This window comes from Quercus suber, unplaced genomic scaffold, assembly GCF_002906115.3.
Source record: "Quercus suber isolate HL8 unplaced genomic scaffold, Cork oak 2.0 scaffold_465, whole genome shotgun sequence".
In the NCBI taxonomy this organism is placed as follows: domain Eukaryota; kingdom Viridiplantae; phylum Streptophyta; class Magnoliopsida; order Fagales; family Fagaceae; genus Quercus; species Quercus suber.
The window spans coordinates 142,893-169,951 of record NW_027069916.1 but is presented as its reverse complement, the minus strand read 5'-3'; the positions used below and the strand labels follow the sequence as shown (position 1 = coordinate 169,951).

Here is a 27,059-nt window from a genome sequence, read left to right as displayed (position 1 = left end):
GTTAGGAAGTTGCGTTGAAGGTTCAATGCTTGTACTAGGACAAGGAGCCAACACACCCTGTGATTTGAATGTGTGGCACTGGAACTTCTATCAATTTTAAAATCTTAGTGTTGAAAGGATGCACCAAGAACACAAGGAGAAATAAGATGATTGACCTGTATGGATATATATAGTTCTTATGAAAACTCCAATGTAGAGTTCTTAGAATCCAGTTCACTTATTTCAAAATGAATGAACAAAATTTTAGGAACTGCATGACAGAATTAATATTAGAACTCTAGTCTAAATGATACTAATCCAACGGGTATCTGCAAAATTAGAACCTTGGAAGGTAATGAAAAGCTTTATCATTTTTTCTTTTCTTTTTTGTTTGGCTAATGAGAGAAAAGTTTCATCATTGTTTGAATGAAATGACACCTCTTGTATCAGAGCAATCAACAAGATTGGACCTTGGACCTCATACAACATAACCCCAGTATAAAGAAAGAGCGGTTGGGATAATATCACATCTCTGAAAATTAAGTATGGGATCCTGGGTGCTATATTCTGCACATTCAATTATAATTACCAACATGCATCAAGTGAATGAGTTTCTTCAGCTGAAAATTCCAGCCAATTCAAACTTAATTAGCTGAGAATAGACACCTACAGGAATGTATTTATTATAATTGGCAATTATAGTAGGTTTGTGAAGATTAAACAGAATAGCTCTATTGTAATTGGCAAAATTGCAGGATCAGATTCCTACTGGACTCAAACAAATAAGACCCTCAATAAGTTTATTTGAATTGCTTCTTAATTCAAATAAATTTGAGATGCTAAATAGGAGGGACAAATCATCAGAAACATGAAAATAACAAATTGGTATGCCACTGACGGCAGTGTTACAATCTAGAAGGAATCTACAACCTCTGCTCGTAAAAACAAGCTAGTGCAATGAAACTAAACTGATATTATAATAAAGCTGGAAAAGGGAAATATAGTACCAAGTAAAGCAATCCAATAAAACAATAAAGAAAGACCAAATCTTGAAAGTTCAAACTAGCTTTGGCATTGAATAAAAACCAACAATATCAAATGTTAACAGTATTCTCAAAGACAAAGAAGTTCAAAACGCAACACAAATAAATAAATATTTATAGAGTGAGACTAAAAGCCTCCTAAGCACATACTGAGCTATCAAAAACAAACATTGAATGGAATCACAATCCTTTTCATCCCACTAATCCCTAACTGAGGTGTTGAGCGCAAACAGGAGGATAAGGAACTATATCAGCTTGCAGATAATCAGCACGAATTGTTTGTCACCTATTCCAAAAATGACATAAGCTGATCCCACAAACGTGGGAATCAGTAATGAGCGATTGAAGCCTTCAAGCAATGATAAAGATGGTTATTATTGCTCCATTGAAACCAAGGATGACCACCCTCAGATATCAATTGAAATACAGTCCTTATGTCAACTTAACATCAGATAGGCACAAATAACTGCAACACCAAAATCTTAGCAAGCTTCGGAAATGTCTATATCATCCATGAGTGTTGAAAGCTTCCCAAACCATATTCTTTGGAACTGGATTGGCAAGATCACGAGCCTGCAAGGCTGCTGTCCTGAGTGTCCCAATTGTCATTTCATTGGCCTTCCAGAATGAAGCACTGTTGTAAGGCAAATTGTGCTTCTTGCATAGTTCCTGAACCATTGGTGAGACTTTCCTCAGCTGGCATCGAGGCAAACGGGGAAACAAATGATGCTCAATCTGAAACTGCAGCCCACCATGAAACCAATCCATCCAAGAAGGGCAGGTTATATCCAATGTTCCCTTAGTCTGCTTGTCACACCATTCATTCCCACTAGGGTGGCCAACATAAACATTAGAAGAGAAATGGTTCAAACAGAACTGAACATGTTGAATTCCGGTGACCGAAAAACTTATAATAACAAACATGATTCTCTCACCCCAATTAGGCAGGCAAGAAACAAGAAAGGGGTACCAAATCCAAAACACAAGAATCCCCAAGACCTCCTGGCCCCTATTGGCCACCCTTCTCTTAGACAACAACAACATGAATGATTGTGCAAATAAGTTAATCCTAGCCAAACACATGACAGGATAAAATGACCAATGCTGGTAACTAACCAAGAACCTAGAAGCAGAATCAAAATTCAGCTTCCTATCATAAAAATAAGAAGTAAGTGAATTGAAGAATTTCGAAGATACCACAAAGAAAGGCATGTGCTGAAGATCTGGATCGAAATCCAAGCTGTTACATGCAATGTGATGTGCATTGTGGTTCCACTTCCACCAAGCAATACTAATCCCTGCAAGACAATTCCCACTAAGAACTTGAGCAAAGCGATTGAATCCAGTGCTGCTCATAACCTTGTAATGCCCAGAGTCATGTCCAATCCAACCACTTTGAATCCAAAGAACCCCCATTAACGCACCACAACCAAGATGCACCCACATGCTATCAGAGCACAAAATACCATAAACACTCACAACAAACAACAGTGCTATCGCTGTAAGTGTATACAGCGTCACGTGTCCCTTTTTATCAAACAAACCCATCTGAGTAAACTCAGACACAAGCTTCCTGTAATCTTTGGAAACCTCTGAAACAGAATAGTCTTGGAGATAATACCCAGTAAAGAATTTGTCTAGATATTGATAAGCAGTGCCTGGATGGTATGCAACAAAAGCATCAGTGGCATCTTGGCCAGAGAGATTCAACAAAGGAGGCTCACCACCTGGGTGGTCTTTAGCCCAATCAGACACATCGTAGATCTTTCCCTGGATAGAGACCCATAGATCTCCTCGTTTGTTGTGCTTTCCAAGTTCTTCCTGTGAAATGTGCCTCCTTGACTCTGCCATTGAAAGGAACACACAGAAAAACAGAGATCTAAGAATAAAGGTCAAACCTTTTCTCTCTTTCTATGCTTCTCTTCCTTTCTGGGTTGTGAAAGGAAGAGACTTTAAAAAAAAAAAGGTTTATAACATGAGAGATAAGAGATGGGTTTTTTATTTTTTTTCGGGATCTTTATCTCTGTGATTGTATTTCTGCCATACAGTTTTGATTTTTGGCGATTGGGGATATCTTTTGAGAGATAAGAGGTCTGAGAGGGATGATATTTAACGAACCAAGAGTGGAGTTGGAAGTACAACAGCCAAGCGCAATTTGAAGAAGCGCCAATAGTTTAAGAGGAGTGCTAAATTGCTAATGATACAACAAATTGTCGCAGTACACTCACAACAGTCTGTTAGTCAAAAAATTGAGTCCATTTAAAATTAAAAACAACAATGTTACCTGAATTTGTTGTGTTTACACTTTATAGAATTTCTTTACTTTTAACTTTTAAACATGGTCTTCTAAGAAAGAAAAAAAAAATTCATACATTGAGGTGAAAAATGAAAATGTTTGGTCAAAACTCAAAAGGGTAAAAAATAGTTTTTCTTTATAGATATGATTTAATTTCAATTTATGTAGTTCATTTTATGCTGACTGTTTTTTATAATGAGATCATTTTTAAGGTTTTTTTTTTTTTTGAAAGAAGAAGATAAGTTTTAAGTTAACAAATTACTTTTAATTCAAATACCTAGCAAATATATATATATATATATATGTGTGTGTGTGTGTAATTCAAAGAGTGGGGTTTTAAAGAGTAATTTTTAATATAAAAATTTATTGATGTGTGCAAGTTGATAAAGAATTACATCATGCATATTTGTGAGTGGAATTTATTCCAAAAAGATACAGTAGAGAGAATTTTTTTCAGTAAACCTCTATTTTTTTTAGAGGAAAAGGTAAACCTCTAAATTTAGTTAGATATTGGCTTTATTTCTATATAATACAAATAAAATGTTCCTTTCACACACATAAAACTTATATTTGTAAATTTTACATATTTATCTTTGAAAAATGTTGCAACTTTATATGATCGAGAAATATTATTTTTACTACATTTTTACAAAAAATCATAATGACAGGTTATTATGGATTGTTATTAGTGTGAAAAAAATAATTCTTGTGATAGGTTTAATAATAAATTATCACTTATAATTTATTATGAAAATGTTATAAATGTAACATTCTCTTATACCGTATATTTTCTCAAAGATGAGATCACCTCATCTTTAATTAGGTCAAAATACAAGTTTAGGTTTAATAATAAATTATCACTTATAATTTATTATGAAAATGTTATAAATGTAACATTCTCTTATACCGTATATTTTCTCAAAGATGAGATCACCTCATCTTTAATTAGGTCAAAATACAAGTTTGGATCTGAAACTAGGAGTTATAAATTCATTTTATGGATGAATTATTAGTTGTTTTAATATGTAACGAAACATATTACACAAGTGTTAGAAGTAGAACTTAGAAGACATATTACATATATGAAAAAAGTATCACGAATGTCACATTAGTTTGTTATTGGCACAATCGTGGTAGAGTACTAAAAATAAAATTGTGATGCAACCAATGTTCTATGAGCAAAATTGAAACTTTTTTTTTTTTTTTTTTGAGAAGGAGCAAAATTGAAACTAATGAACAGTTTAAAGACCAATATTGTAGCTTGGACCTTTAATTAGCATGCTTGTCAAGTTGGCAAATGAATTAATGGGCAGGAGTTATGTTTGTAGCAATTTTAGGTTATAATGTACTTGTTGCATTTACATGTATGGGTTGGAGCTTTTAAATTGCAATTTATTTCTCGCTAAGGATCCGGTTGCGACATATCCATATAGTCATCATATACACTGATCATGTAATGCAAAGAACTTGATCAATGGCAGCTGTTGTGTCAGGTATGACTGTGATGTGTTGGGCTTTTTACTGTGTTAAATTTTCACATATTCGTGGGTAAGATAATAAACCAGCCTATTTGCTAGCAAAATATATTTTAGATATTGTTAATTTTATTGCATGGATTAAAAAGACTCGTTACTTTATAAAATAGGCTCTTAAATCACGATGTATTGTTATTGCTATAACTTTTAAATAAAGCTTTTAGTCTTCCTATAAATAAATAAATATAAACTTGAAAAGAATGATGTGATGCTTTATTTTCACCATTTTAGAAAGAGAAAGTAGAGTGGTGCGATGAGATGGAAAAGCATGTCTGGCAAGTGGATCAATGGGCATAGGTTAATTTGAAATTTAAAAATAAAGCTACATAATAATTGGGATGTCTTTCGATTTTTTTTTTTCATTTATTATTGAGGCAAGAAAGAAAATAAGAAGTAACAAGTACCCGTGGGGGACTAATATCCACAAAGCTAGAAAAGCAACAAAACACGGAATGCAGATGGGGAAGACGAAAACAAAAGTAAATCCTCAGCTTGAACTCTATCCAAGGCTGTCAAAATATTAGCAAACCTATTCTCTTCCCTGTAAACATGCTTAGCTTCTATGTAAGGGATGGTCGTATCTTAAGAGATACCTAAAATCACAAGAACTCAAATCAGTGTCAACTTTAACATTGTTTAAAAAAGAAACTATCACAAGAGCATTCATTTCAAAAATTGGGATGTTTTTTCATTAGATATGGGAATGGACAAGGAAAAAAGAAAAAAAGAAAAAAAGAAAAAAGAAATTCATGAATAAATAAATGGCTACACCATCTAGGTGGATAGAATCTATCAAGTGGGCATTAAGGGATTATAATTAATGATTTTATCACTCCTCTAAAGAATGACACTTTAATAATGGCTACATCCTCTTGCTGAATAACATCTATCTTTGGATTTTTTGTTTATCAAATCAATCTTGTCAATAACTACTGCTTGAATTTGAATTTCATCTAAAAAAAATAATTAATTAATATCTCGATATGATAACAAAAATAATCTAAAATAGAAATTATAAATTCAAAATACTTTCATATTATTTAAAAAATGAAAAACCAATATCTGAGGGAGAGAGGAAGAGTGCATGTTTGAATAATGTTCAAAATTGAAAGTTTTTAGCGTTCAACATTTTTAGTGGGTCTCATACACTATTCATGGGATCCGCAATCTTTGAATAACATCTATCTTGGGATTTCTTTGTTTATCAAATCAATCTTGTCGGTAACTACTATTTGAATTTGAATTTCATCTACATAAAAAAAAAATCAATTAATATCTCGATATGATGACAAAAATGATCTAAAATAGAATTTATAAATTCAAAATACTTTCATATTATTTAAAAAATAGAAAACCAATATATGAGGGAGAGATGAAGAGTGCATGTTTGGATAACGTTCAAAATTGAAAGTCTTCAGCGTTCAACGTTTTTAGTAGGTCTCGTACACTGTTTATAGGATCTGCAAGTACTTTTTTTTAGCAATAACAACTTTAAAATTAAGTCTCATAATATTATTTACACATTTAAAAATTATTTTGTTACAATATTATTAATTTTTAATTTTTTGTAATAAACGGTATTCAATCCTACCGAAAGTGATGGATTATTGAATAAATACTGGTAGTTAGCAAATTAAGGAACATTGGAATGTTAGGTGAGGCAAAGGTGGAAGCAACAAGGTTATCCTTTCCAGTACATTTGTATCCTTGAGGAGGAGAACCATATGTAGATGCAAATTATAGATTTTGACACGCTAGCTACTCTCAATTTTATAATAATTATTTGCAAGACCCACTTGAGTTTGTACACATTAAAACGCCAAAAGAAGAAAGTATTTGAAGAATATGCTACATGGATATGCTATAACCAAAAATATCTAGCCTCCTTTGATGCAAAATATATATATATATATATCTAGCCTCCTACTAGCTGCTTATTACCATTTATAGTCAGATATCACTTTGGTTTTATCAATTCTCGTGCAGTGCAGTGCAGGTGCAGCCTGCACATGTTAAGTTGTGGGGGGTGGTCAAATGAAAAGAGGTTGCCATCAATCATCATACTCATTTTATTGTCTAGGTTTGCTCCCACGTTAGAGTGCTAAGGTTTTCTCTGACAAGCTTCAGTTGCGTACTCGTATCTACAGTTTTCATGTGTTAATTTGTTAAAGCTCAAGCCTCCGTGATATATTGAAAACCAAAAAAAATGCAAAGTCGTTACTTTTTTTTACAATTTTTGCCTTAATTTACTTGTATGACAAGTCATGAATGATAAATATATACTTGAATTTACAGTTTTTATGTGTTAAAGCTCAAGTCTCCGTGATATATTGAAACTAAAAAATGCAAAGTCGTAACTTTTTTTACGATTCTTATCTTAATTTGCTTACATGACAAATCATGAATAATAAAATTGAGAATCCACTACTTTAATTTCATTACTTACAAACAAAAATTATAGAAAAAATCGTGCTCTAAGTACTTTCAATTAAAACTTAAAGATGGTTTTTCTTTTTTTAATCATTCAAAAAGACACACAAGTTTGACATAAGTTCTAGGTGAAGGTCTTTGAACCTATAGAGGTTCAAGCTAGAGTCCTAGGATAACCCCAAAGCTAGGGTTGGTTTTTATTTTTTATTTTTTTTATTTTTATTTTTATTTATTTATTTTTTTTTAAGTAACGATATCCTTCTCTCTCTTAAAAAAAAAAAAAGAAGAGAGGTTCTACCTTAAATAAATAAATAAAGTAATGTCCTATAAAAAAATGGACAAAATTTAGCTATAAAATTAGTTGTAAACTAAGATTACAACCTTACTCAATAAAATAACCATTACTATATATTTTGAAAATCTAACCATTAAATTTTATACTCTTTATACTCTTAATACACATGTCAAATTTTGTGCCAATTAGATATTATTTACTATATGATTTATATGTTTATTTTCTATGCATAATTTTAAACTATAAAAACTTGCAATTTAAAAATTTTATTGATGATATAGTTATTGATTTTTAATTTTTTTAGAAGTTTTGCAAGTATGAAGAATAGAAAAAGAAGATGTCATCCAATGGTGAATTTGTCAAAATTATCCTCCAATAAAAAGATATTGAGTAAGATTGTAGCCTAAGGTTACAACAAATTTTATAGCTAAACTTTGTCCTAAAGAAAGTAAGAACTACCTAAATTAGCTTATAAGTTATACTGCTTAGCTTTATCCCAAACCGAGAGAAAAAAAAAACCTTGAGCTACTTTATCTATTTTAATACTCACTTTACAATACATTCAACATCAAATATTTTATATTTTTTACAGAAAAAATTTAGTTACAAAATTAGTTGTAGCCTTAATCTACAACCTTACTCAATAAAGTAAACATTACTACATATTTTGAAAATTTAAGCATTGAATTTTATGTTCTTTACGCTCTTATCACACATGTCAAATTTTGTGTCAATTGAATATTATTTATTATATGATCTATACGTTTATTTTCTATGCATAATTTTAAATTACAAAAACTTGCAATTTAAAAAATTTATTGATGATATAGCTATTGATTTTTAATTTTCTAAATATTTTGCAAGTATGGAGAATAGAAGAATAAGATGTCATCCAATGGTGGATTTGTCAAAATTCTTCTCCAATAAAAAGATATTGAGTAAGATTGTAGCCTAAAACCAATTTTATAGCTAAACTTTGTCCTAAAAAAAGTAAGAAGCTACCTAAAATAGCTTATAAGTTATACTGCTTAGCTTTCTCTCAAAACCAACCAAAAAAAAACTAAGTTACTTTATCTATTTTAATACCCACTTTACAATACATTCAACATTAAATGTTTTATTTTTTCTATGGACAAAGTTTAGTTATAAAATTGGTTATAGCTTAAAGCTACAGTCTTACTTAATATCATTAAACCTTTTACATATTTCGAAAATCTAACCGTTGGATTGCATGTTCTTTACACTTTTAAAACACATGTCAACTTTTGTGTCAATCGAGTATTATTTAATATATGATTTATAAGATTATATTTTATGCATAATTTTAAAATACAAAAACTTGTAATTTAAATAATTTATTGATGACATAGCTATTGATCTTTAATTTTCTAAAAATTTTGCAAGCATGGAGGATATAAGAAGAAAATGTAATCCAATTGTGGATTTGTCAAAATTCACATCCAATAAAAAAAAATATTGAGTAAAATTGTAGCCTAAGACTACAACTTATTTTATAACTAAATTTTGTCCATTTTTTACCACTTCATTTAAATATCATTTCTTTATTCATTTTCTACGCATTTCTCTCTCTCTCTTCCTATCTTTCTCTCTCTCTCATCTGAATATTTTGAAGTTTTAATGTTTAGCAACTAGTTACAGTAACTGTTACAAGTAACAGTTTACTATAGCAGTAAACCAAAAAAATGTAGCTATAAACACCATTGATGTAGGAGGGTTTTTTAATATATGAGGTGCTAAAATAACTTTTTAGCACCTTTAGTACCATCAATGTGGATGCTCTTAGAAACTACCTAAACTATCACACGCAAGAGCTCATTATAAGAGCATCCATAGCAGCTCTCTCAAATGTACCAAATGCCAAATATTTGGCACATTTGGCACACCAAACACTAAAACCCCCCTCCTATTAGATGTTCCAAATCTTATAAAATTTGCTACATGCTATAGTATCCTCACAAATTTGCCACGGTACGGACATATGTGGCATATCTTTTTATTATTTTTTTATTCCTCTTTCTCTCTAATCTCTCTATCAGTCTCACCCTCAAACCCCAATCCTCTCTTCTCAAACCCCAACCCTCATTGCTCTTCCACGCCGACGTTGACGTCGACATTGACGATTACTTCCACACCAATCTCTCTCTAGCAATGGTTTTTTTTTTTTTTTTTTTTTGGTGGTTTGATGGGTGGGTTTAAACGGTGATGTGTGGGTTCAGATTATGTTGGCTGGGTTCAGTTCCGACGGAGGTGGGTGGGTTCGGATGGGCTAGGCTATGGGTTCGGATGGATGGGTTGGCAGTGGGTGGGTATGGGTTTGTTATGTTGGTCGTTGAAGCTTTTGTGGTTGGGAGTAATGTCAATGTTGATGACGGCGATGACGAGGTCGGAGTCTGGGTTGACGGCGATGAAGATGGTGGGTTTGGAGTCTGGTTGACTTGGATTATGAAGGTTTTGGGTTTGGAAGTGGGTGTAGGTGAGGGTGTGGAGGCGGTGGGTTTGTCGGGTTTGTGGTTGAGGTGGTGGTGGTGGGGCTTCCGATTTGGTGTTGGTGGCTATGGGTTTGTTTTGAATTGTGTTTTGGGTTGTGGATGAAGATGGTGGTTGTGTGGTGGTGGCTGTTGGTTGTTGGTAGTAGTATGGTGGTTGTTGATTGTGTTTGATGAGTTGTAAATATTATTTTAATATGTAGTAAATATTATTTTAATGTATAGAATTGAATGATAAAATATCTGATAAATGGAATATTGCAAAATAATGTGGTAAAATAATAAAGTAGGCATTTGGTGTGGCAAAATGACATAAATTATGCCACAGTTGCTGTGGATGCTCTAAGTTCCTAATTTCCAGCATTTACACAAAAAATCTTGTAGTTTAGTTGCTTAATATCACTTGATGTTTTTAATGGAGATATTTAGGGTCAAATCTTCTCACCCCAAGTATTAAAATTTCCAACCAAAAAAAGAAAAAGAAAAAACTATCATTTGTAATGAGCTCAATGTGACTTGAGATGGGAGAAAAATACCAGTTGAGAGAGTGGTATAAAAGGTTTTTATAGTAATATGAAACTTAAAATGGTTCTCCTCTAGATCAGCTGCAAATCAATTTATAGAGGGATTTTTTAAAACTCACTATCATGATGTTTTAGATGATCTTTCTCCTGCACTATAATCATGTGATCCAGTTAATCATTTTATTCATGTAAAAACATGTGGATAGTCATTTGAATGACCATATGGTGAAATTGATGAATTATTCTCTAGATCAATTTGGAGGATAATTACATTCATAAAAAATTATCAAAAAATTATTTTTTCTTCGTTCGTGTGTCTCATTAACAAATTTACAGTTACTTAGATCTTTGAGTATTACATTTCTATGTTGCAATTTTTACATCCTAGTATTTTTCATCAAATTAACTCAGCCAACTCTTTTTCTTTAATAAAAATGTTGTAGACTAAAAAATAGAAAACCTCAAGAATATTTTATTTTATTTTATTTTTTACCATAATTATGATATACTATATCTCAATCTCACATAAAGATGAGTGTCATATAGGAGACTCATAAGTAAATTTTGTTCTCACGTGAGAGGAGAGCGTAGTACACCGATAATAATGTATATTTTATTTTTGTTTTTTCCTTCTTTAGTGTATCCATTAGAGCATTAGCATTGGAAAATGCTAATGCTACTCTATTTTACCATTCTAAAACCTCACTTTATCATTATAACATCCAATTTTACAATACCCCCTACACCCCAAACTTCTATTTCACTCTTTTACTCATTAAAATATTATTTTTATCCTTTCTTTATTATTTATTTTCAACCGTTTTTTCCTGGGTTTTTCAACAGTCTCACACAGAGCAAACCCATTCAAACCCACACAGAAGAGCCACATAGAGCTAACCCACACACACAGCCACTCACACACAGCATCCCATCACCACACACACACCGATCAAAAAAATCATCACTGGAGCAAACCCATTAAAAAAAAAAATCATCCCCAAAGCCATCGGAGCAAACCCATTCAAAAAAAATCATTCAAACCCACACACAGAGCCACACACAGAGCAAACCCACACACACAGCATCCCATCACCACACACACACCGATCAAAAAATCATCCCATCACCACACACACACCGATCAAAAAAATCATCACCGGAGCAAACCCATTCAAAAAAAATCATCCCCAAAGCCACCGGAGCAAACCCATTCAAAAAAAATCATCACCGGAGCCACCAGAGCAAACCCATTAAAAAAAATATCCCCAAAGCCACCGGAGCCACCATCGGAGCTCGCCATCAACCGATCGCAGCCCACCGATCCAAACCCAGCTCGCCGATCCACACTGATCCAACCTCCAACCTCAAAAATCCAAAACCCAGCATCGGTGCAATGAGAGAGAGGTCGTGCGATGAGAGGTGAGAGAGAGGCCGTGTGAGATGGGTGAGAAATTTCGGCGAAGCTTCAGAGATGAGAGAGTAGATGGAGAAACAGAGAAGGAAGAGAGAGAAGAGAACAGAAAAAATGAGAGGGATGAGAGAGAAATTTCGGGTATAAAAGGAGTAAAATATTAATTTTTTTTTTGCAATACTGTGAACAGTGCAATTCTATGTTTAGAATTGCACTGTAGCACTATTGCAAAAAAATTTGCAATAGTGCTGTTTGCAATCCTCTGATGCAGCTGGTTTTGAGACCAAAAATGCTAAATATTCCTTAGATTTGGCTTTAGCATTTGCCAATGCTAATGCTCTTAAGACTTGAGCTTGGAGGTCCGAATCGTCTAATTTCAAGTACATTGTTTGGATCTTATTTATAGTCTGTCTAGTGCATTTTTGTACTAAACACCTTACGATTCGGACACGTATCTATTTTTTAAAATGTATTTACGTAGTCTATTATAAGAAACATATGTCATAAATTAAAACTCAAAGAAACATAAGAACTTCTTCTGCGCAAAAAAAAAAAAATAATAATAATAATACAAATGATACAAACCATGCATTTTTTTTGTTTTTGTTTTAGTTTTTGCAAATTGATTATAACCATAATTATATTATCTCTTTAATAGATAAAACGAATATGCCTCCTCTTATTCTTCCTATACAGTCGCACACTTGAAAACTTATTCACTCAGACAGACCCCCTCCGCCATTTTTATCCACAAATTCTACTGAGCTCCCAGCAATCCCATTAAGGTACTAATTTTCTTTCAACTACTTCCTGCTTATTTTATTGTTCTTCAATAGTTTTATGTCTTTTTTTTTTTGGGAAAGAGCGAAATGAGCTTCAAAGAGTTTAGAAATGAATTGGGTATTTTGAAATTTGGGTTTACTTGCTTGTTATGCTATTCCAAAGGGAATAATATGCGAAACCCATTATTATTACGAGCCATAACTCAAGTAAAGCTTGGTTCTTTTGTGTAATTCTTTGGTTTGTTATTGATTAAGACTTCTGATATTTACAAATTTTATCTGTTATGGCTCATTTTCATTCTGAGGAAATCGTGGATTTTTAGGAGGTGCAAGTGTATGCATGTTTGTATTCAGATTGTTGGGCTGTAATACAAGTGGGTACATATGTTAGGTGTGTTTGATGAATCTTGAGTCCCTCTTGAACTTTTGAGTTGGGGATATAAAGGAAAACTTTACATGTTTGTTGGAGCTAAAGTTAAGATGCTTGAATGCACATTTGGTTGGACTGGCATGCATGTGAGATGAGCAGTGATTGGGAATGCCTTTGATGTTAAATGGTGTTGTTGGGAGATATGATCCTTCTCTTCTTGTCTCATTGGCATCGTAACATCCACAAGTGTATTTTTTCCCCTTCTTCCTGTTTGGGTTGGTATAGTTTTATGATTATCACCTTACGTGGTTTGTTTCAGCACTTGGAAGCATTGCTTTACCTTTCTGTTCTTGTCTGCTTGGTAAAACGTATCGGACAAATGTTGACATATATAACCATCTTTTGTTATAATAATCTCTCTCTCTCAAGTTTCTGCCATGTACCAGAACTTGGTGTGATCTGAACTTCTTTTTCTTCTGAAGTTTCCAAGAAATTGAAACTGTATTACTTGACAACAACAACAAAAAATAAACTTTAGTTCCAAAACTTTTGGATCAACTATGGATCCTCAATAGACTAATTAGGGTTGGCTACATGTATTTTTTTTCCACCATTCTATCCTACCCAAAATCATATGTTGTCGCCTTCCTAATTAATATGTCATTTTTACTACTTCTACTAACGTTATATGCATTTTTTTGCCAATTGGAACTATATTACTTGGTCGCTTGCATTTTTCCTTTGCAGGTTTCTGTATATTGGTGGAAGGAAGCAATTGAGATGGCACATTTACTTTCAACTTCATGCTCGATAAAATTGTCCTCTTGCTGCAAACGTTCCTCTAAGCCATTGAACCAAGGCTTAGAGGCATTTCCTACCTCTTTTACCTTGCAAGCTTTCAAATATCCATTTAGAAGCCTTGTCTCACAAGGGCAGAAGCCACTAAGAAATTATACTGTCCGTGCAACCACGCTTCCTATAAGTAAGGAAGCCCCACCTCAACCCAGTTCTGGCACCCATCAGACCTCCAATGAACCATCCAAGCCACAGCGGGTCATGGTCATTGGTGGAGATGGCTACTGTGGTTGGGCCACTGCCCTCCACCTATCCAACAGAGGTTACGAGGTTGCCATTGTTGACAGCCTTATACGTCGTCTTTTTGACCACCAGCTTGGCGTTGACTCCCTGACTCCAATCTCCTCAATCCAAAACCGCCTCCGCTGTTGGAAATCTCTCACTGGAAAAAGCATTGAACTCTACATTGGTGACATTTGTGACTTTGAGTTCTTATCAGAAACCTTCCAGTCGTTTGAGCCTGATGCTGTTGTCCATTTTGGGGAACAGCGGTCTGCTCCTTACTCTATGATTGATCGGTCAAGAGCTGTTTTTACACAGAACAACAATGTGATTGGAACACTCAATGTGCTATTTGCTATAAAAGAGTTTAGAGAACAGTGCCATCTAGTGAAGCTTGGAACCATGGGAGAATATGGGACTCCAAATATTGATATTGAGGAGGGTTACATTACAATTACTCATAATGGAAGAACAGATACTCTGCCTTATCCCAAACAAGCCAACTCATTCTATCATCTGAGCAAGGTTCATGATTCAAATAACATAGCCTTCACTTGCAAGGCTTGGGGGATTAGAGCCACTGATCTGAATCAAGGAGTGGTTTATGGGGTGAGGACAGATGAGACTGAGATGCATGAAGAGCTTTGTAACAGATTTGATTATGATGGAGTGTTTGGAACTGCATTGAATCGGTTCTGTGTTCAGGCTGCTGTTGGTCATCCGCTTACTGTGTATGGCAAAGGGGGCCAGGTAAGAACCATCTACTCAATAATCACTGTAACATTGCTGCATTGCTGCCAATGAGCGATAACTCAACTTGCACTTCTTCCTCCCATAATAATGGGATAGAGGGTGAGGTCATGGGTTCAAGACTCACTGGGTGCATAACTTACTAATAATACATACATACATACATACATACATATATATATATATATATATAAACCCATTGCTGCATTGCTCTAATATAAAAGTGAATGCTTGGAAGCAGTTATGAGGAGGAATGATTTCTTATGGTTGTAGGACAATTTGCAGTTCCTTGTGTATTTGATGCTGTAAGAAAACTCTCTTAAATTTTTATTTGCAGCCCTAGCCCTGCAGTTTTACTCGATGCCTCTTTTGCAGTGTTTCAAATTGTCCCATTTAAGCTTCTTTCATCAAATATTTGGATTTCTTTGCCAATGAGCAAAAGCTCAAATGACACTTCTTCCTTCCATATTAATGGGGTGAGGCTAAGGACCTAAGGTTGTGCTTTAAGACTCACTTGGTGCTTGTGTAACTTAGCAATTAAAAAAAATTAGGAATTTCTTTGGAAGAAGGTTAATGTAAAACTGTTATGATTGATCATTTCTACACATGTACTTTTATGGAAAGCTTTTCTACAGAAATTGGGTAATAGGAACTGGAAAAGGTTAATATTTTCCTGTTTATTTTGATGCGGTAAAAGCAAAACATGCTAAGGTCAATAAGAACCAACCATCCACTGGCAATTTTCTTGTCATTCATTATGCACAAGTTTGTTAATGTGTTTTACCTGTTTTATGTTAATTTATTTGTTAATGTTTTCAGACCAGGGGATATCTTGACATAAGAGACACTGTTCAGTGTGTTGAGCTTGCGATTGCAAACCCTGCACAGCCTGGTGATTTTCGGGTTTTCAATCAATTCACTGAGCAATTTTCTGTCAATGAACTTGCCACACTTGTTACAAAAGCGGGAGAGAAGCTTGGGCTTAATGTTCAGACCATTACTGTGCCAAACCCAAGAGTAGAGGCAGAGGAACATTACTACAATGCCAAGCACACTAAACTTGTTGAGTTGGGACTTGAACCACACCTTCTTTCTGACTCTCTTCAGGATTCATTACTCAACTTTACTATCAAGTATAAGGATCGTGTTGACACAAAACAGATAATGCCGAGCGTTTCTTGGAGAAAAATTGGGGTCAAGCCAAAGACCATTACAGCATAATTTAGATGGAATTTATAGCTATAGACATTATCTGTTGATAAATTTGGACATAACAATCTTGTATCTGCCTCTTTATTTTCTCTCTTTTGGTAGGTTTTGTTTTGTTGCACCTTTATGAACTTCGAACATTAATCTAGTCTATGATTGCTTTGTTGCAATCTAAAAAATGGCTAATGACAGTATAACTAGATATCATACCTCCATATTTCTGAGTTTTTTGTATCAGTTTGGAAGTTTTTGATTAAATTCAGAATCCAATACTGTGTGCTCATATTTTACAATTCTAACAGTAAAGTGGATATCTTCGACAGATAAGCATAGACTTCTGAAAAAGTTAAATTTATAGTCTCATTCATTTAATCTAATGATAGCAACTTAAACAGCTGCTTTTGACAAGAAAATGTGTGTTACTCAACATCCCAAAAGTGCTTAATTGGAGAATGTGTCTCATGCATTATATATACGCATTATCCCCACATTATCCCTCTCACGGTTGGGTGGGTGTATGAGGTCCACCCATTGTGAGAAGAAGGATCCATGTATTCAATGCATGAGATAACTATTAATTCCATTTAGATTAATCCGCATGTGAAGAGTCTTAATATGAAGTTCAGTGAATTTGTATCATATTTTCCCGATGGTTATTTACTTGGATCTAGTCTATGTCATGCTGAAATTTTGGGAAAAACATATAAAGCATGTTGACCATATATGATGCCCCTCTTCTCTCTCTCTCTCTCTCTCTCTCTCTCTCTCTCTCCCCTTCTCATAATTCAATAATTACAACAATAAGGGAGGAGAGATTTGAATCCTGAACATTTTCGTTGGGAACATCAGGAAGAGCCAATTGAACTTTGAACTAAAAACTTGTGGTTCTTACCCTTCTTCTTTCAGCTCTTTAAAATTGTACACTCCAATAAATTTGCTTTACGAAAATGTTGCAAATTATGACTTTCAGATGATACACAATCATGGAAAGCAAAGCAGTATGTGCAAATGTAGAGCAGAAAAGTTTTCTTTGACAAAAGGGAAATTTTCTGATAAGTTCAATGAGATTAAAATATAAGGAATACTGCAAATGTACCCATTAATCTATAACTATAGAAGTTGTTATATTGGGCTCTAAACCGTAGCATAAGGATCATGCGTATAATACAATTTGAATTCCAAATCCTTCAACTCCCAAATGGATAAAATTGCATGATGCCCAAGCAGGAAAGCCTTAAGCTTTGTCTCTGTGGATTGACAACTTCCATCTCTAGTGATGACCTTTAGGTCAGGAATTGGGACATAGGTAGAATAAGTCAACTTATTCAACATCAGGGCACTGGCACAATGTATTCCAACCAATTTCTGCTATTTTTCTGTTGTTATTGAGTCTGATTTTAGTGATGAAAAATCTATCACAATCGAGATTGTATGGATCCATCCACTCTTGTGCATGAAGATAACTGCTCAGACATATCTCTATCCTGATGAGAATGTGTCCTAACAAAATCGACCACTACTGACGCCAACTCATCTTGACATGAAGTGTATTCATGATCAGCTCCTTCTATAATGTGTAGTTTATGATTAGGTATGAACTTAGCAAACTCCATAGCATCTTCAACTGGTACAATTCTATCCATGGATCCATGAACTGTCAACACCCTGTAAATAACAGCATCATCAGAAATGAAGCAGCATTTTCCACTAAAGGTGGTGGAAGAAGAAAATCTAGAACTAGTTTTGCACTCAAATGTCAGAAGGCTATTCCATCAGTAGAAGACCAGAGTAATTTTACAGATGAAAGAAGTAACATATTTTAGTGGGCCTGAGTCAAGGACTGACATTCCTGAAACATCTTGAAAGAACATCCTTTTTTCCTAGCTAGGATTTATGCTTGTAGCCTGAAGTAAAAGATGGTTGCTTTACCAATAAACAGACCAGTACAAATTGAAACAAAGAAGGCACATATAGATTATAAATTACAATATGAAAACATTGTGTCTGACATATATGGTTGAACCTGCTGGAGATGATTACACAACATCACAAACATTGCAGATGCTGTAATTAAAGAAATAGGAATCACTGACCTGCAGTCTGGATAAATCGAAAGGCAGGCTGCTTGAGTATCAGTACTTAGTCGGTCCATCAAACTTTCTTCAGTAACACGATACTCAAACTTCCCTGTGAACAAAAAAAAGTGAGGTACTCATCTATCTAAATCAAATATATTATGGGCACTTTAGTAAATTCCAAAGAACTGCTGAAGACATCAGCCATTTTAATTACAAAGAATATGTGTTTATAAGTTATTGATCAGCACTCAATTTCGAAATCCAAGGTAATAATAAAAACTTCCACTCTATGTTAGAGAAAATGAGATGAAGTAGAGCTGAAAACACCACCAAATGACAAAACAAATAATGTCAACAATAAAATCATTAGACTAATAACATTTGATTGCTTACCTCTTTTATTCCAAACATCAATGAATCCAGTTTCCTTGATTCTTTGTAAAAAATCTTTACCCAAGCGGCCTTCAATGCCTCTCTCCAGATTGAAACGGCCAGACATATTGACAACTATAGGAACATCATTAAACTTTGAAGCATACAAGAGCACCACATTTCCCCCTATAAGAATTAAGGACCCTTTCAAGTATATAGTAAAGGAACTAATAGATGACTAATTTGATTATTTGAATAGATTTGCACAACTATCAAAAACCAATGAAAAATAAGAGAGACACAACAAAAAGTTTTTATTTTTCCTTTGCTGTTCAGAAAAAGTTGTTCTCTAGACTCGCTCTTTGATGCGTATTGCCGTTAAATCAATATTGAATGACAAGGGACTTCTTTGGAGGGCATGGTCAATACTCAAGAAGAAATTTGAGCTTCAAATTTAAGAGTTTCAATAGTAAAATATGGTAGTAACCAAGAAAACCTTTGTTTCAATATTTAATTTAAGGAAATATTTAAAGGTGGACAAAAAGAAAAAAAAAAGGCTGAAACATTAGCAATGACAAAACAGTACTTGTTTCACCTAGGGAAAAAATCTACAAGTATCCTGGTATCACCTCAATATGTAAAAAGATTAGGTTGGAGTAAGATGAGAGCTACACTCTACTACAATGTACTTCTTTCAAAATTTCACCTATCTTCGGATATAATTTACAAAATTGCACTCTTCATTTAGCAGTTATAAGTTTGATTTTATAAAGAGCAGGAACTATTAAAAGACCTTTACTGTGCCCAGTAATTGCAGTTATTACACGTTTCTCCATACAGAAGTGTTGGATTACTGCACGTAAATCATCAGCTTCTCTACGATAGTTACCATAACGGAAAGAACCTTCACTTTCCCTGGAAAAGATACAGCATCATCTAATCAGCATTGAATTGTTCATATCTTCCAAAATTTCAACATTTAGAGTAAAGGCAGGGAGGAATTGCTTCTACATTAAATTTTCTAGTAAAATAATGAATTAGATCCTTTCTATAAAAATACATGCATGATTCCATATAATTTCAAATAAGCATATACATGAATCTTCACGGACACAGATTTAGGTGAAGTAACATGAACGGTGATTTCCAATGAATTAATAGATTTGCAATTATTAAAAAAATCATAAGGGAATCTTTGGTGTAAGTATTCCGATCCCATATGGGGTGTGAGTGTTCTAATTGGAAACTTGTTGGTTGCTGTTTCTAATACCCATTTAGACCTGACAAACGGGTTGGATTTATTAGGTTCGGGTTAGATTGAATTTGAATTAAAAAAATAAAAAATAAAAAAATCGTCCCAAAGCCCTTCTGTGTAGCTAAAGGTTTAGCGGGGACTCTTTTTTGCTGTTGGATAAATTTGATAGTTATAACAAGGGAGCAGGAATTTGAACCATAGACATCTTTATTGGAAACACCAAAAGGTGTCAGTTAAGCTACAGGGCTCTTGGCAAGTTTAGAGGGAACTTTTCTGGCTGGAAAAATATAATTGGTATCCAAAACCTTGTAGCTCAACTGGCACCTCCTGGTGTTTCTAACATAGACATCTAGGGTTCAAGTCCCCCCACCCTCAACTATCAAATTATCAAAGAAAAAAACAAATATAATCGGTCTAAAGTTAAAGCCTTGCAGGGTGTTTTCACCTTCACTTCAGATCTGTCAATTGAGGGCATCTAAAAGGGGCCAATAAAATTGTATGTGGCCGGCAGAGGCCTTTCTTCCTTACAGCATTTACAACTACATCAACATTTTAGGAGACAGGCCCCACATGAAGAAAAATGAACAAAAATGCGAAGGAGGGGAAAAGAGAACTTCAAAGACTATGCTACTACAAGCCTAAATTATTTAATTTAAAATTTTCAATAAAGTAATTACCATAAAAAAAAAAAAAAAAACATTTTGAAGGCAAAATATGCAGACAAAAAGAGATTATTTACTTGGGCTAACTCAAAAAATTGAGTGTAGAAAAAGATTAGTTCAACATACTCAATGGTTATTGCACACTGTAGATTTAGACCAAATAATTTCTGAAAACAACAACAAATTCTTAGGTAGAGAGAATGCCAGTTGCTTAAGTCAGGGCAATATGTAGTTTCAAAGATTCATCCCTAAACTTCCAAGGAAATAGTGGTATATAAAAATACAAAGAAGAACCCACAAACATATGTTTTATGTTCTTTTATTGTAAACATTTCACTCAACAGCTTTTTATTATCTGTTTACTGCAGACAGCTTACCCATTGCCAGCAAAGTCAAAGCGAAAGGCACTGATTCCTTCTTTTTCTAGAGCAGCAGCAAGGTTCACCATCGGAATGCGTTCCTAGAAATCAACAATCAACTAATGTCTCAGATCAATGCACCCAAGTTTTTGACAGATATTATATATAAAATAATATGAAAATTATGTAAGCATATATTTTTTAAATGTATTTATAACAACAGAATTTTATATTGCATCATTAATAATTGAATTGAGTTCCACAATTGAAAACTTGTTTTATTGAAGGACATTCCTTTTTTCTTTTCAAAGGACACTAATAATATTGAATTTTACAAACTACATTCACTTAAGTATAAGATGAGATGAATTGTAATGAAATCATTAGAAAGGATCTCACAACTATGGCCATGTTGGTTTCAGTTGAAAAGAAAGTATAAGGCATGTGAGAGTTGGCATGTAAAGAAATTTAAAGGAATAACTCTACCAACAACTCTATCACTGAAAGGGGAAAAAAAAAAGAATTGAAGCACATTTCATAAGCCCAAGAAAGGGCTTTTGAAAGTTCTGGGAGTTTGTTGATGTATCTTCTGATTTTTTCGTGTATAAAGTTGATTAAACAAACTCACATATTATCAAATACCAATATATATTAGGCAAAATGTCTCAAAGTGAAAAGTTCTATAGCTATGTAGGTTTGCCAGCGAACTCCCAAAAGAGAAGATAGAGCCAATTTCATAATCACTAATCAAAAGTAGAACACAGCGCTATATTTCTCATAATGAACAAAATGAAATATTATGAGAACAAACAAAGCATCACCATTTATAATATATTGAAAATGTAAGGTGCTCAAGTTTAGTATGTCACAGTTAACAACCTTCCAGGACTGAAATCCATGGCACACTATAACAAGCTCCTTTGAACCTGTATCATGCAATATTCCCACAAGTTTTTCACCATGGTAGTTTTCTATTATAACTCTCTTCTGATGAGTCACTGTATGGAGATAAAAAAAAAAATAAAATAAAAAAAACAAGAGCAAGTTTTAATTACCAAGTAGAATTATTAGAATAATGCAGACACCTAAAAAAACAAAAGCAACTTGAATTCCAAATTAAGTGTCAATCAATCACGTGTATTATTGCACATTCTTATTTCAGCAAACATAAGCATAATTATATCAAAACAGCAAACATGTCAACCTGATATACCTTTTTCCCTGATGAATTATTTATAGGGGCACAAACTAATATATATAAAGAAAAATCTTAATCTTATTCACCCCAAATGGGCTCACAGTAGAATTTGAAAAAGCTAGAGCTATTACCCACTACCCACAATAACAAGGACCCATCACCAAAATCTGTGTAAAGAACCAAACTTGATCAGTAATTTACTTGTAATCAATCATGACCCAAGTAATTGCAATGCCAAATTCTCCAACTCATGAAATCAAACATTGTACATCATGAAATGAATCTTTTTTTTTTTTTTTTTGTTTTGTTTAAAATTTCCCTGAATACCCATAAAAGATAACATATACGCAAGCCCTTTGGTCATCTAAAATACCTTGAATTTGGGATATTCTTCAAATGCTTTCTCAATTGCCATTGACAAAATCAAAATCAAAATCAAAATTTTAATTTTTAATTTTTATCATATTTAGAATTCTGAGAAGAGAAATATGGCTCACCAGCGTGTTGGGCTCGTTCTTCTTGAGTCAGAGTTATCGACATGGGTTGGCCTCTCTCTGTGCAGAGGTATTCAAGTGTCCTCCTTCGTCCTTACAACGTTTGATTGATTGATGTGCCACTGAAGCAGCAATCATCTATGTTCATTCATCTCCATTTTTAAATAAATAGCTGATCGACACGTGTAAACTTCTTATTTTGTCATCGCTGCCTCTCCACGACACTGGCTCTCGCCAGACTGAAAAATATTGCACAGCATAAAACCAAAACCCACCGTATTGAAATCCCAGACCCAGATCAACCCAAGACCAAGAACAAGACCAAGACCAAGACCGATGCTTTTGCACTAAGGAGGCGAACAGTGCTGTGACTGTGATTCATGGGGATTGAAGAGGCGATATAGTACCTTAGCTGGATTTGTTTGTTTGTTTGTTTTGGTAAAATTTCATCAATTTAAATGAACCGGCGGTGGTTAGCCACTCCCTATAATATATATCCTATGCATTACATACTTTCTCATGTTTTCCAAACCTGTTTAGCACAAAAATGAATTGATAGACCCGTTTTCATTATTATTAAGATGGTAAGTTATGATCAGGAAGAACTATTTATCATCAAACTAAGACACAAATTATTATTATTATTATTATTATTATTATTATTTTGATAGCTCTTTATGTTAGTTGAGAACATAAATTTATATTACCGTCACTTTTTCATTCGTTAATCACAATTGACCACAAAGTAAATTGTGAAAAAGACTACAAAATAAGTCGTGTACATAGATTTTGAGATGTATTTTTTTGTATGGTTTGAGAATTTCATTAGACTCAAGTCTTTTATTTTTTATTTTTAATACAAGATAGAAATTCTGCTCTAATCTAATTTAAGTGTATATGTATGTAAACTCTCTTATGAAAACTTGAATTCTGGCTCTTAATTACCTCTCCACACACCCCATAAGCATTTATACTTGTGGAGTAACTATCGCATAAGGCTTTTAAGATTAATATTTATGTGTTTATATATAAGTATGATACTATAAAAATAATAACATAATATACTTTTAATTTATAATAAACATCATAATGGTGGCACTTAGAGATTCCATTTGGTAAGGGATTGAAATTTAGGAGGAAGATAATAGAAAGGATTGTAAAATTAAAGGAAAGAACAACTGTTATCTTCTAGATTTTTATTTGGTAGGGATGATAGAAAAGAGAAAAATTAGTTACGGTTGCATGTTTTATATAAACTTGCCACAAACTCATGCGTTGCGTGAGAATAAATAATTATTTTGTATTATAATATAATGTATAAATTTTTTTCTAAATTTGTTTGAAGATAAATTGTTCTCTTTAAGTATTAAACAATTTCTATTTGGTCCAATTAGGGTTACTTCGATCCCATTTATTCTAATTTGGTCCAATTTGTTTGACTTGGTCTTTTTGAAGGTTTTCTTTTCAAGTTTAGCTCAAAAAAAAAAAAAAATCCTTTGTTTTTGGGTTGAAAAGTATAAAATTTTATTATATTTGGGCTAAACTCTTTAGTTTTAAGTTAAAAAAAAAATACAAAGAAAATACTAAAATGGACATTAGAAATTAGAAATATGAGCCCTAAAAATGTAATAAAAATGATAAATATTCAAAAGTCTTATTCGGTCCACATTAGTTCTATTCGGTCCCTTCTGTCCTCTTCGGTCCAGTTGGGTCCTATTCGATCTATTCGGTCTTATTTAGTCCATTCTATACACTAAAGTTCTATTTGGTCTAATTCAGCTCATTCGGTCTTATTCAGTCCACCTCAGTCCAATTTCGTCCATTCAGTTCACATTGGCTCTATTCGGTTCACATTGGTCTACTTCAGTCCCATTCGGTCCATTCTTTCCACTTTGATCCACTTTTGTCTTATTTGGGCCATTTTGTCCACTTTGGTTCTATTCGGTTAATTCAGCTCACTTTGGTCCTATTCAGGACACATTGGTCCTATTCTGTCCACTTTGGTCCACTCTGTCTATTTCAGTCCTATTCAGTCTGATTTCGGTCCATTCTATCCACTTTGGTCCTATTTGGTCTATTCTTTCTTATTCAGTCCACCTTATTCCTATTCAGTCCATTCAATCCTATTAAGTTCATTTGGTCCACTTTGTTTCACTTGGTCCAATTCGGTCCATTTAGATCACTTCAATTCATTTTGGTTCACTTCAATCTATTTTTGTGCACTTACATAATGGGAAAAGACATGTATGGGTTGAAAGCACCTAATTTAAATCTAAATTTATTAAAAAAATAAATATAAACATCAAACTTGTAATATCTAAAATCTTAAGTATTGCACTTATTGTTACTATACTTTTGTTGAACCATATTAATGTAGTATTTCAGTTCACTTAAGTACGACTAAATTTGAGTAAAAGTCTTTCTAAACATAAAGGCTACGAGTATACAAATGTAATCTTTAGGAAAATTATTCATTTGTTTTAACGCCGTTATTTTTAAATGAATTACATGAGTTTGATTATACATTTAAGTAAAATAAATAAGGCGAAAAACCACTTTTAGTCCCTACATTTTCAAGCAATTCCCATTTTAGTCCATACATTTTATTTTTACCGCTTTTAGTCCCTATTCTGAAAAACGTTTTTCGTTTTAGTTCCTGCTGTTACTCATTTAACAGAATTATCCTACGTGGCAAACAGTCCAACAGTAAATGCTGACGTGTTCATTAAAATAATATTAAAAAAATTATTTACATTTTTAAAAATGCCACATCAGCAATTTAATTTTTTTAAAAAGCCACGTCAGATAAAAATAATATAAAAATTTCTAACCTAATTATTAAAAAAAAAAAGAAAGAAATTAGTTAAATTAATTTTTTTTTCTTTTTTTGGAAGAACACGAAGAACTCAGAAAATTTTTTCTAAGTAGAACCTCCAGAATGGACGCAGAAGGCGTTCCCCCAACCGCGCTCCGCGAAGTCTCCTTGCTCCAAATGCTCTCCCAATCTCTCTACGTCATCCGCCTTCTCTTCGTTGAACACTCCCTCAACAAACACGGCAAGCCTCTTCTCTACCTCGTCTTCGAGTACCTTGAAACCGATCTCAAGAAGTTCATCGATTCTCATCGCAAGTGCGCCAACCCTCGGCCTCTCCTTCCTTCCCTTGTTCAGAGTTTCCTCTACCAGCTCTGCAAGGGCGTCGCTCACTGCCACTGCCACTGCATTCTCCACTGCGATCTAAAGCCCCATAATCTGCTGGTTGACAAGGACAAGGGGATTTTGAAGATCGCAGATCTTGGACTCGAACGCGCCTTCACCGTTCCTTTGAAGAGCTACACACACGAGATCGTTACTCTCTGGTATAGGGCTCCGGAGGTTCTTCAAAACGACGATCAACCACATCACCAAAGGCTCTCCTTTGCTCTGGATCCATTCCCTATTCGTCATGTTCTTCCAAAAAAATAGTTTTGAGTTCTGAGTTCTTCATGTTCTTCCAAAAAAAAAAAAAAAATTAATTTAACTAATTTCTTTTTTTTTTTTTTAAATAATTAGGTTAGAAATTTCCAAAAAAATAGTTTTGAGTTCTGAGTTCTTCATGTTCTTCCAAAAAAAAAAAAAAAATTAATTTAACTAATTTCTTTTTTTTTTTTTTAAATAATTAGGTTAGAAATTTTTATATTATTTTTATCTGACGTGGCTTTTTAAAAAAATTAAATTGCTGATGTGGCATTTTTAAAACCGTAAATAATTTTTTAAATATTATTTTAATGAACACATCAGCATTTACTGTTAGACCATTTGCCACGTAGGATAATTCTGTTAAATGAGTAATGGCAGGGACTAAAACGAAAAACATTTTTCATAATAGAGACTAAAAGCGGTAAAAATAAAATGTAGGGACTAAAATAGGAATCGCCTGAAAATATAATGACTAAAAGTGGTTTTTCACCAATAAATAATTATATACATGTATGTATGTATAATTTTTATTTAAATAAATTATTCATTTTATTCAATCTCTTAAAAGAGATTATCATGATAATCAAAACTCATATCAAACTTATATTGAATATGAATTATTTGTTGTCTAAATTTTTTTGTAGAGAGAGAGACTACTTGAGATGGAGAACTAAAAAATACAACACCAAAACGTATGAACCCAAATTAGAGTTCTAAAAATCATAATGATTCATCAATATAAAGTAGAGTTGCAATAAATGATAAAAAAATCAAGAGAAAGAGAATAACTGCTTTTTCAAGAGAGAATGTGAGAGTAATAATAAGAATTTTATAGAAAATAATATGAGAAAAAAATAAAAAAAAAATAGTAATAAACACCAAATTATCCAAGTCATGTTATGTAATAAAATAACATTATATTTTTGTACACTATCTTATAATGCAATATGATAATATTTATGAAATTAAAAAGAAT

General features: G+C 33.3%; 4 protein-coding genes across 5 annotated transcripts; 2 read left to right on the top strand and 2 right to left on the bottom strand.

The window, feature by feature from the left end:
• Positions 1 to 1,028: 1,028 nt before the first annotated feature.
• On the bottom strand, positions 1,029 to 3,227 carry LOC136062896 (acyl-lipid (9-3)-desaturase-like). The gene has a single exon (XM_065762589.1). It carries the CDS (start codon positions 2,871 to 2,873, stop codon positions 1,530 to 1,532), a length of 1,344 nt encoding a protein of 447 aa, XP_065618661.1. The 5' UTR covers positions 2,874 to 3,227; the 3' UTR covers positions 1,029 to 1,529.
• Positions 3,228 to 12,672: 9,445 nt separating this feature from the next.
• LOC112016380 (UDP-sulfoquinovose synthase, chloroplastic) lies at positions 12,673 to 16,445 on the top strand. The gene is made up of 3 exons (XM_024048940.2): positions 12,673 to 12,805; positions 13,920 to 14,999; positions 15,819 to 16,445. The coding sequence occupies exons 2-3, from the start codon at positions 13,953 to 13,955 to the stop codon at positions 16,218 to 16,220; spliced, it is 1,449 nt and encodes a 482-aa protein (XP_023904708.1). The 5' UTR covers positions 12,673 to 12,805; positions 13,920 to 13,952; the 3' UTR covers positions 16,221 to 16,445.
• A 776-nt stretch (positions 16,446 to 17,221) lies between these two features.
• Positions 17,222 to 23,160, bottom strand: LOC112016399 (uncharacterized). Of its 2 annotated transcripts, XM_024048962.2 has the most exons (7): positions 22,630 to 23,160; positions 21,814 to 21,932; positions 20,953 to 21,035; positions 19,452 to 19,573; positions 18,680 to 18,844; positions 18,302 to 18,395; positions 17,222 to 17,873 (listed from the first exon to the last, which is right to left on the bottom strand). In XM_024048962.2, the coding sequence occupies exons 1-7, from the start codon at positions 22,670 to 22,672 to the stop codon at positions 17,624 to 17,626; spliced, it is 876 nt and encodes a 291-aa protein (XP_023904730.1). In that variant the 5' UTR covers positions 22,673 to 23,160; the 3' UTR covers positions 17,222 to 17,623. The 2 variants fall into 2 exon arrangements, with proteins under 2 accessions (XP_023904730.1, XP_023904731.1); XM_024048963.2 differs by lacking the exon at positions 21,814 to 21,932 and having other exon boundaries at positions 22,630 to 23,159.
• Positions 23,161 to 25,564: 2,404 nt separating this feature from the next.
• Positions 25,565 to 26,089, top strand: LOC112016373 (cell division control protein 2 homolog C). Its single transcript, XM_024048933.1, has one exon. The coding sequence runs from the start codon at positions 25,565 to 25,567 to the stop codon at positions 26,087 to 26,089; it is 525 nt and encodes a 174-aa protein (XP_023904701.1).
• The last annotated feature ends 970 nt before the right edge of the window (positions 26,090 to 27,059 follow it).

Coding starts and splice junctions, on each gene's coding strand:
- LOC136062896 (XM_065762589.1), bottom strand. CDS start 2,873: ATGGCAGAGTCAAGGAGGCACATTTCACAGGAAGAACTTGGAAAGCAC.
- LOC112016380 (XM_024048940.2), top strand. CDS start 13,953: ATGGCACATTTACTTTCAACTTCATGCTCGATAAAATTGTCCTCTTGC. Junction 15,000..15,818: donor TGTATGGCAAAGGGGGCCAG/GTAAGAACCATC, acceptor TAATGTTTTCAG/ACCAGGGGATATCTTGACAT.
- LOC112016399 (XM_024048962.2), bottom strand. CDS start 22,672: ATGTCGATAACTCTGACTCAAGAAGAACGAGCCCAACACGCTG. Junction 19,574..20,952: donor TTTGACTTTGCTGGCAATGG/GTAAGCTGTCTG, acceptor TATCTTTTCCAG/GGAAAGTGAAGGTTCTTTCC. Junction 17,874..18,301: donor TCGATTTATCCAGACTGCAG/GTCAGTGATTCC, acceptor TGTTATTTACAG/GGTGTTGACAGTTCATGGAT.
- LOC112016373 (XM_024048933.1), top strand. CDS start 25,565: ATGGACGCAGAAGGCGTTCCCCCAACCGCGCTCCGCGAAGTCTCCTTG.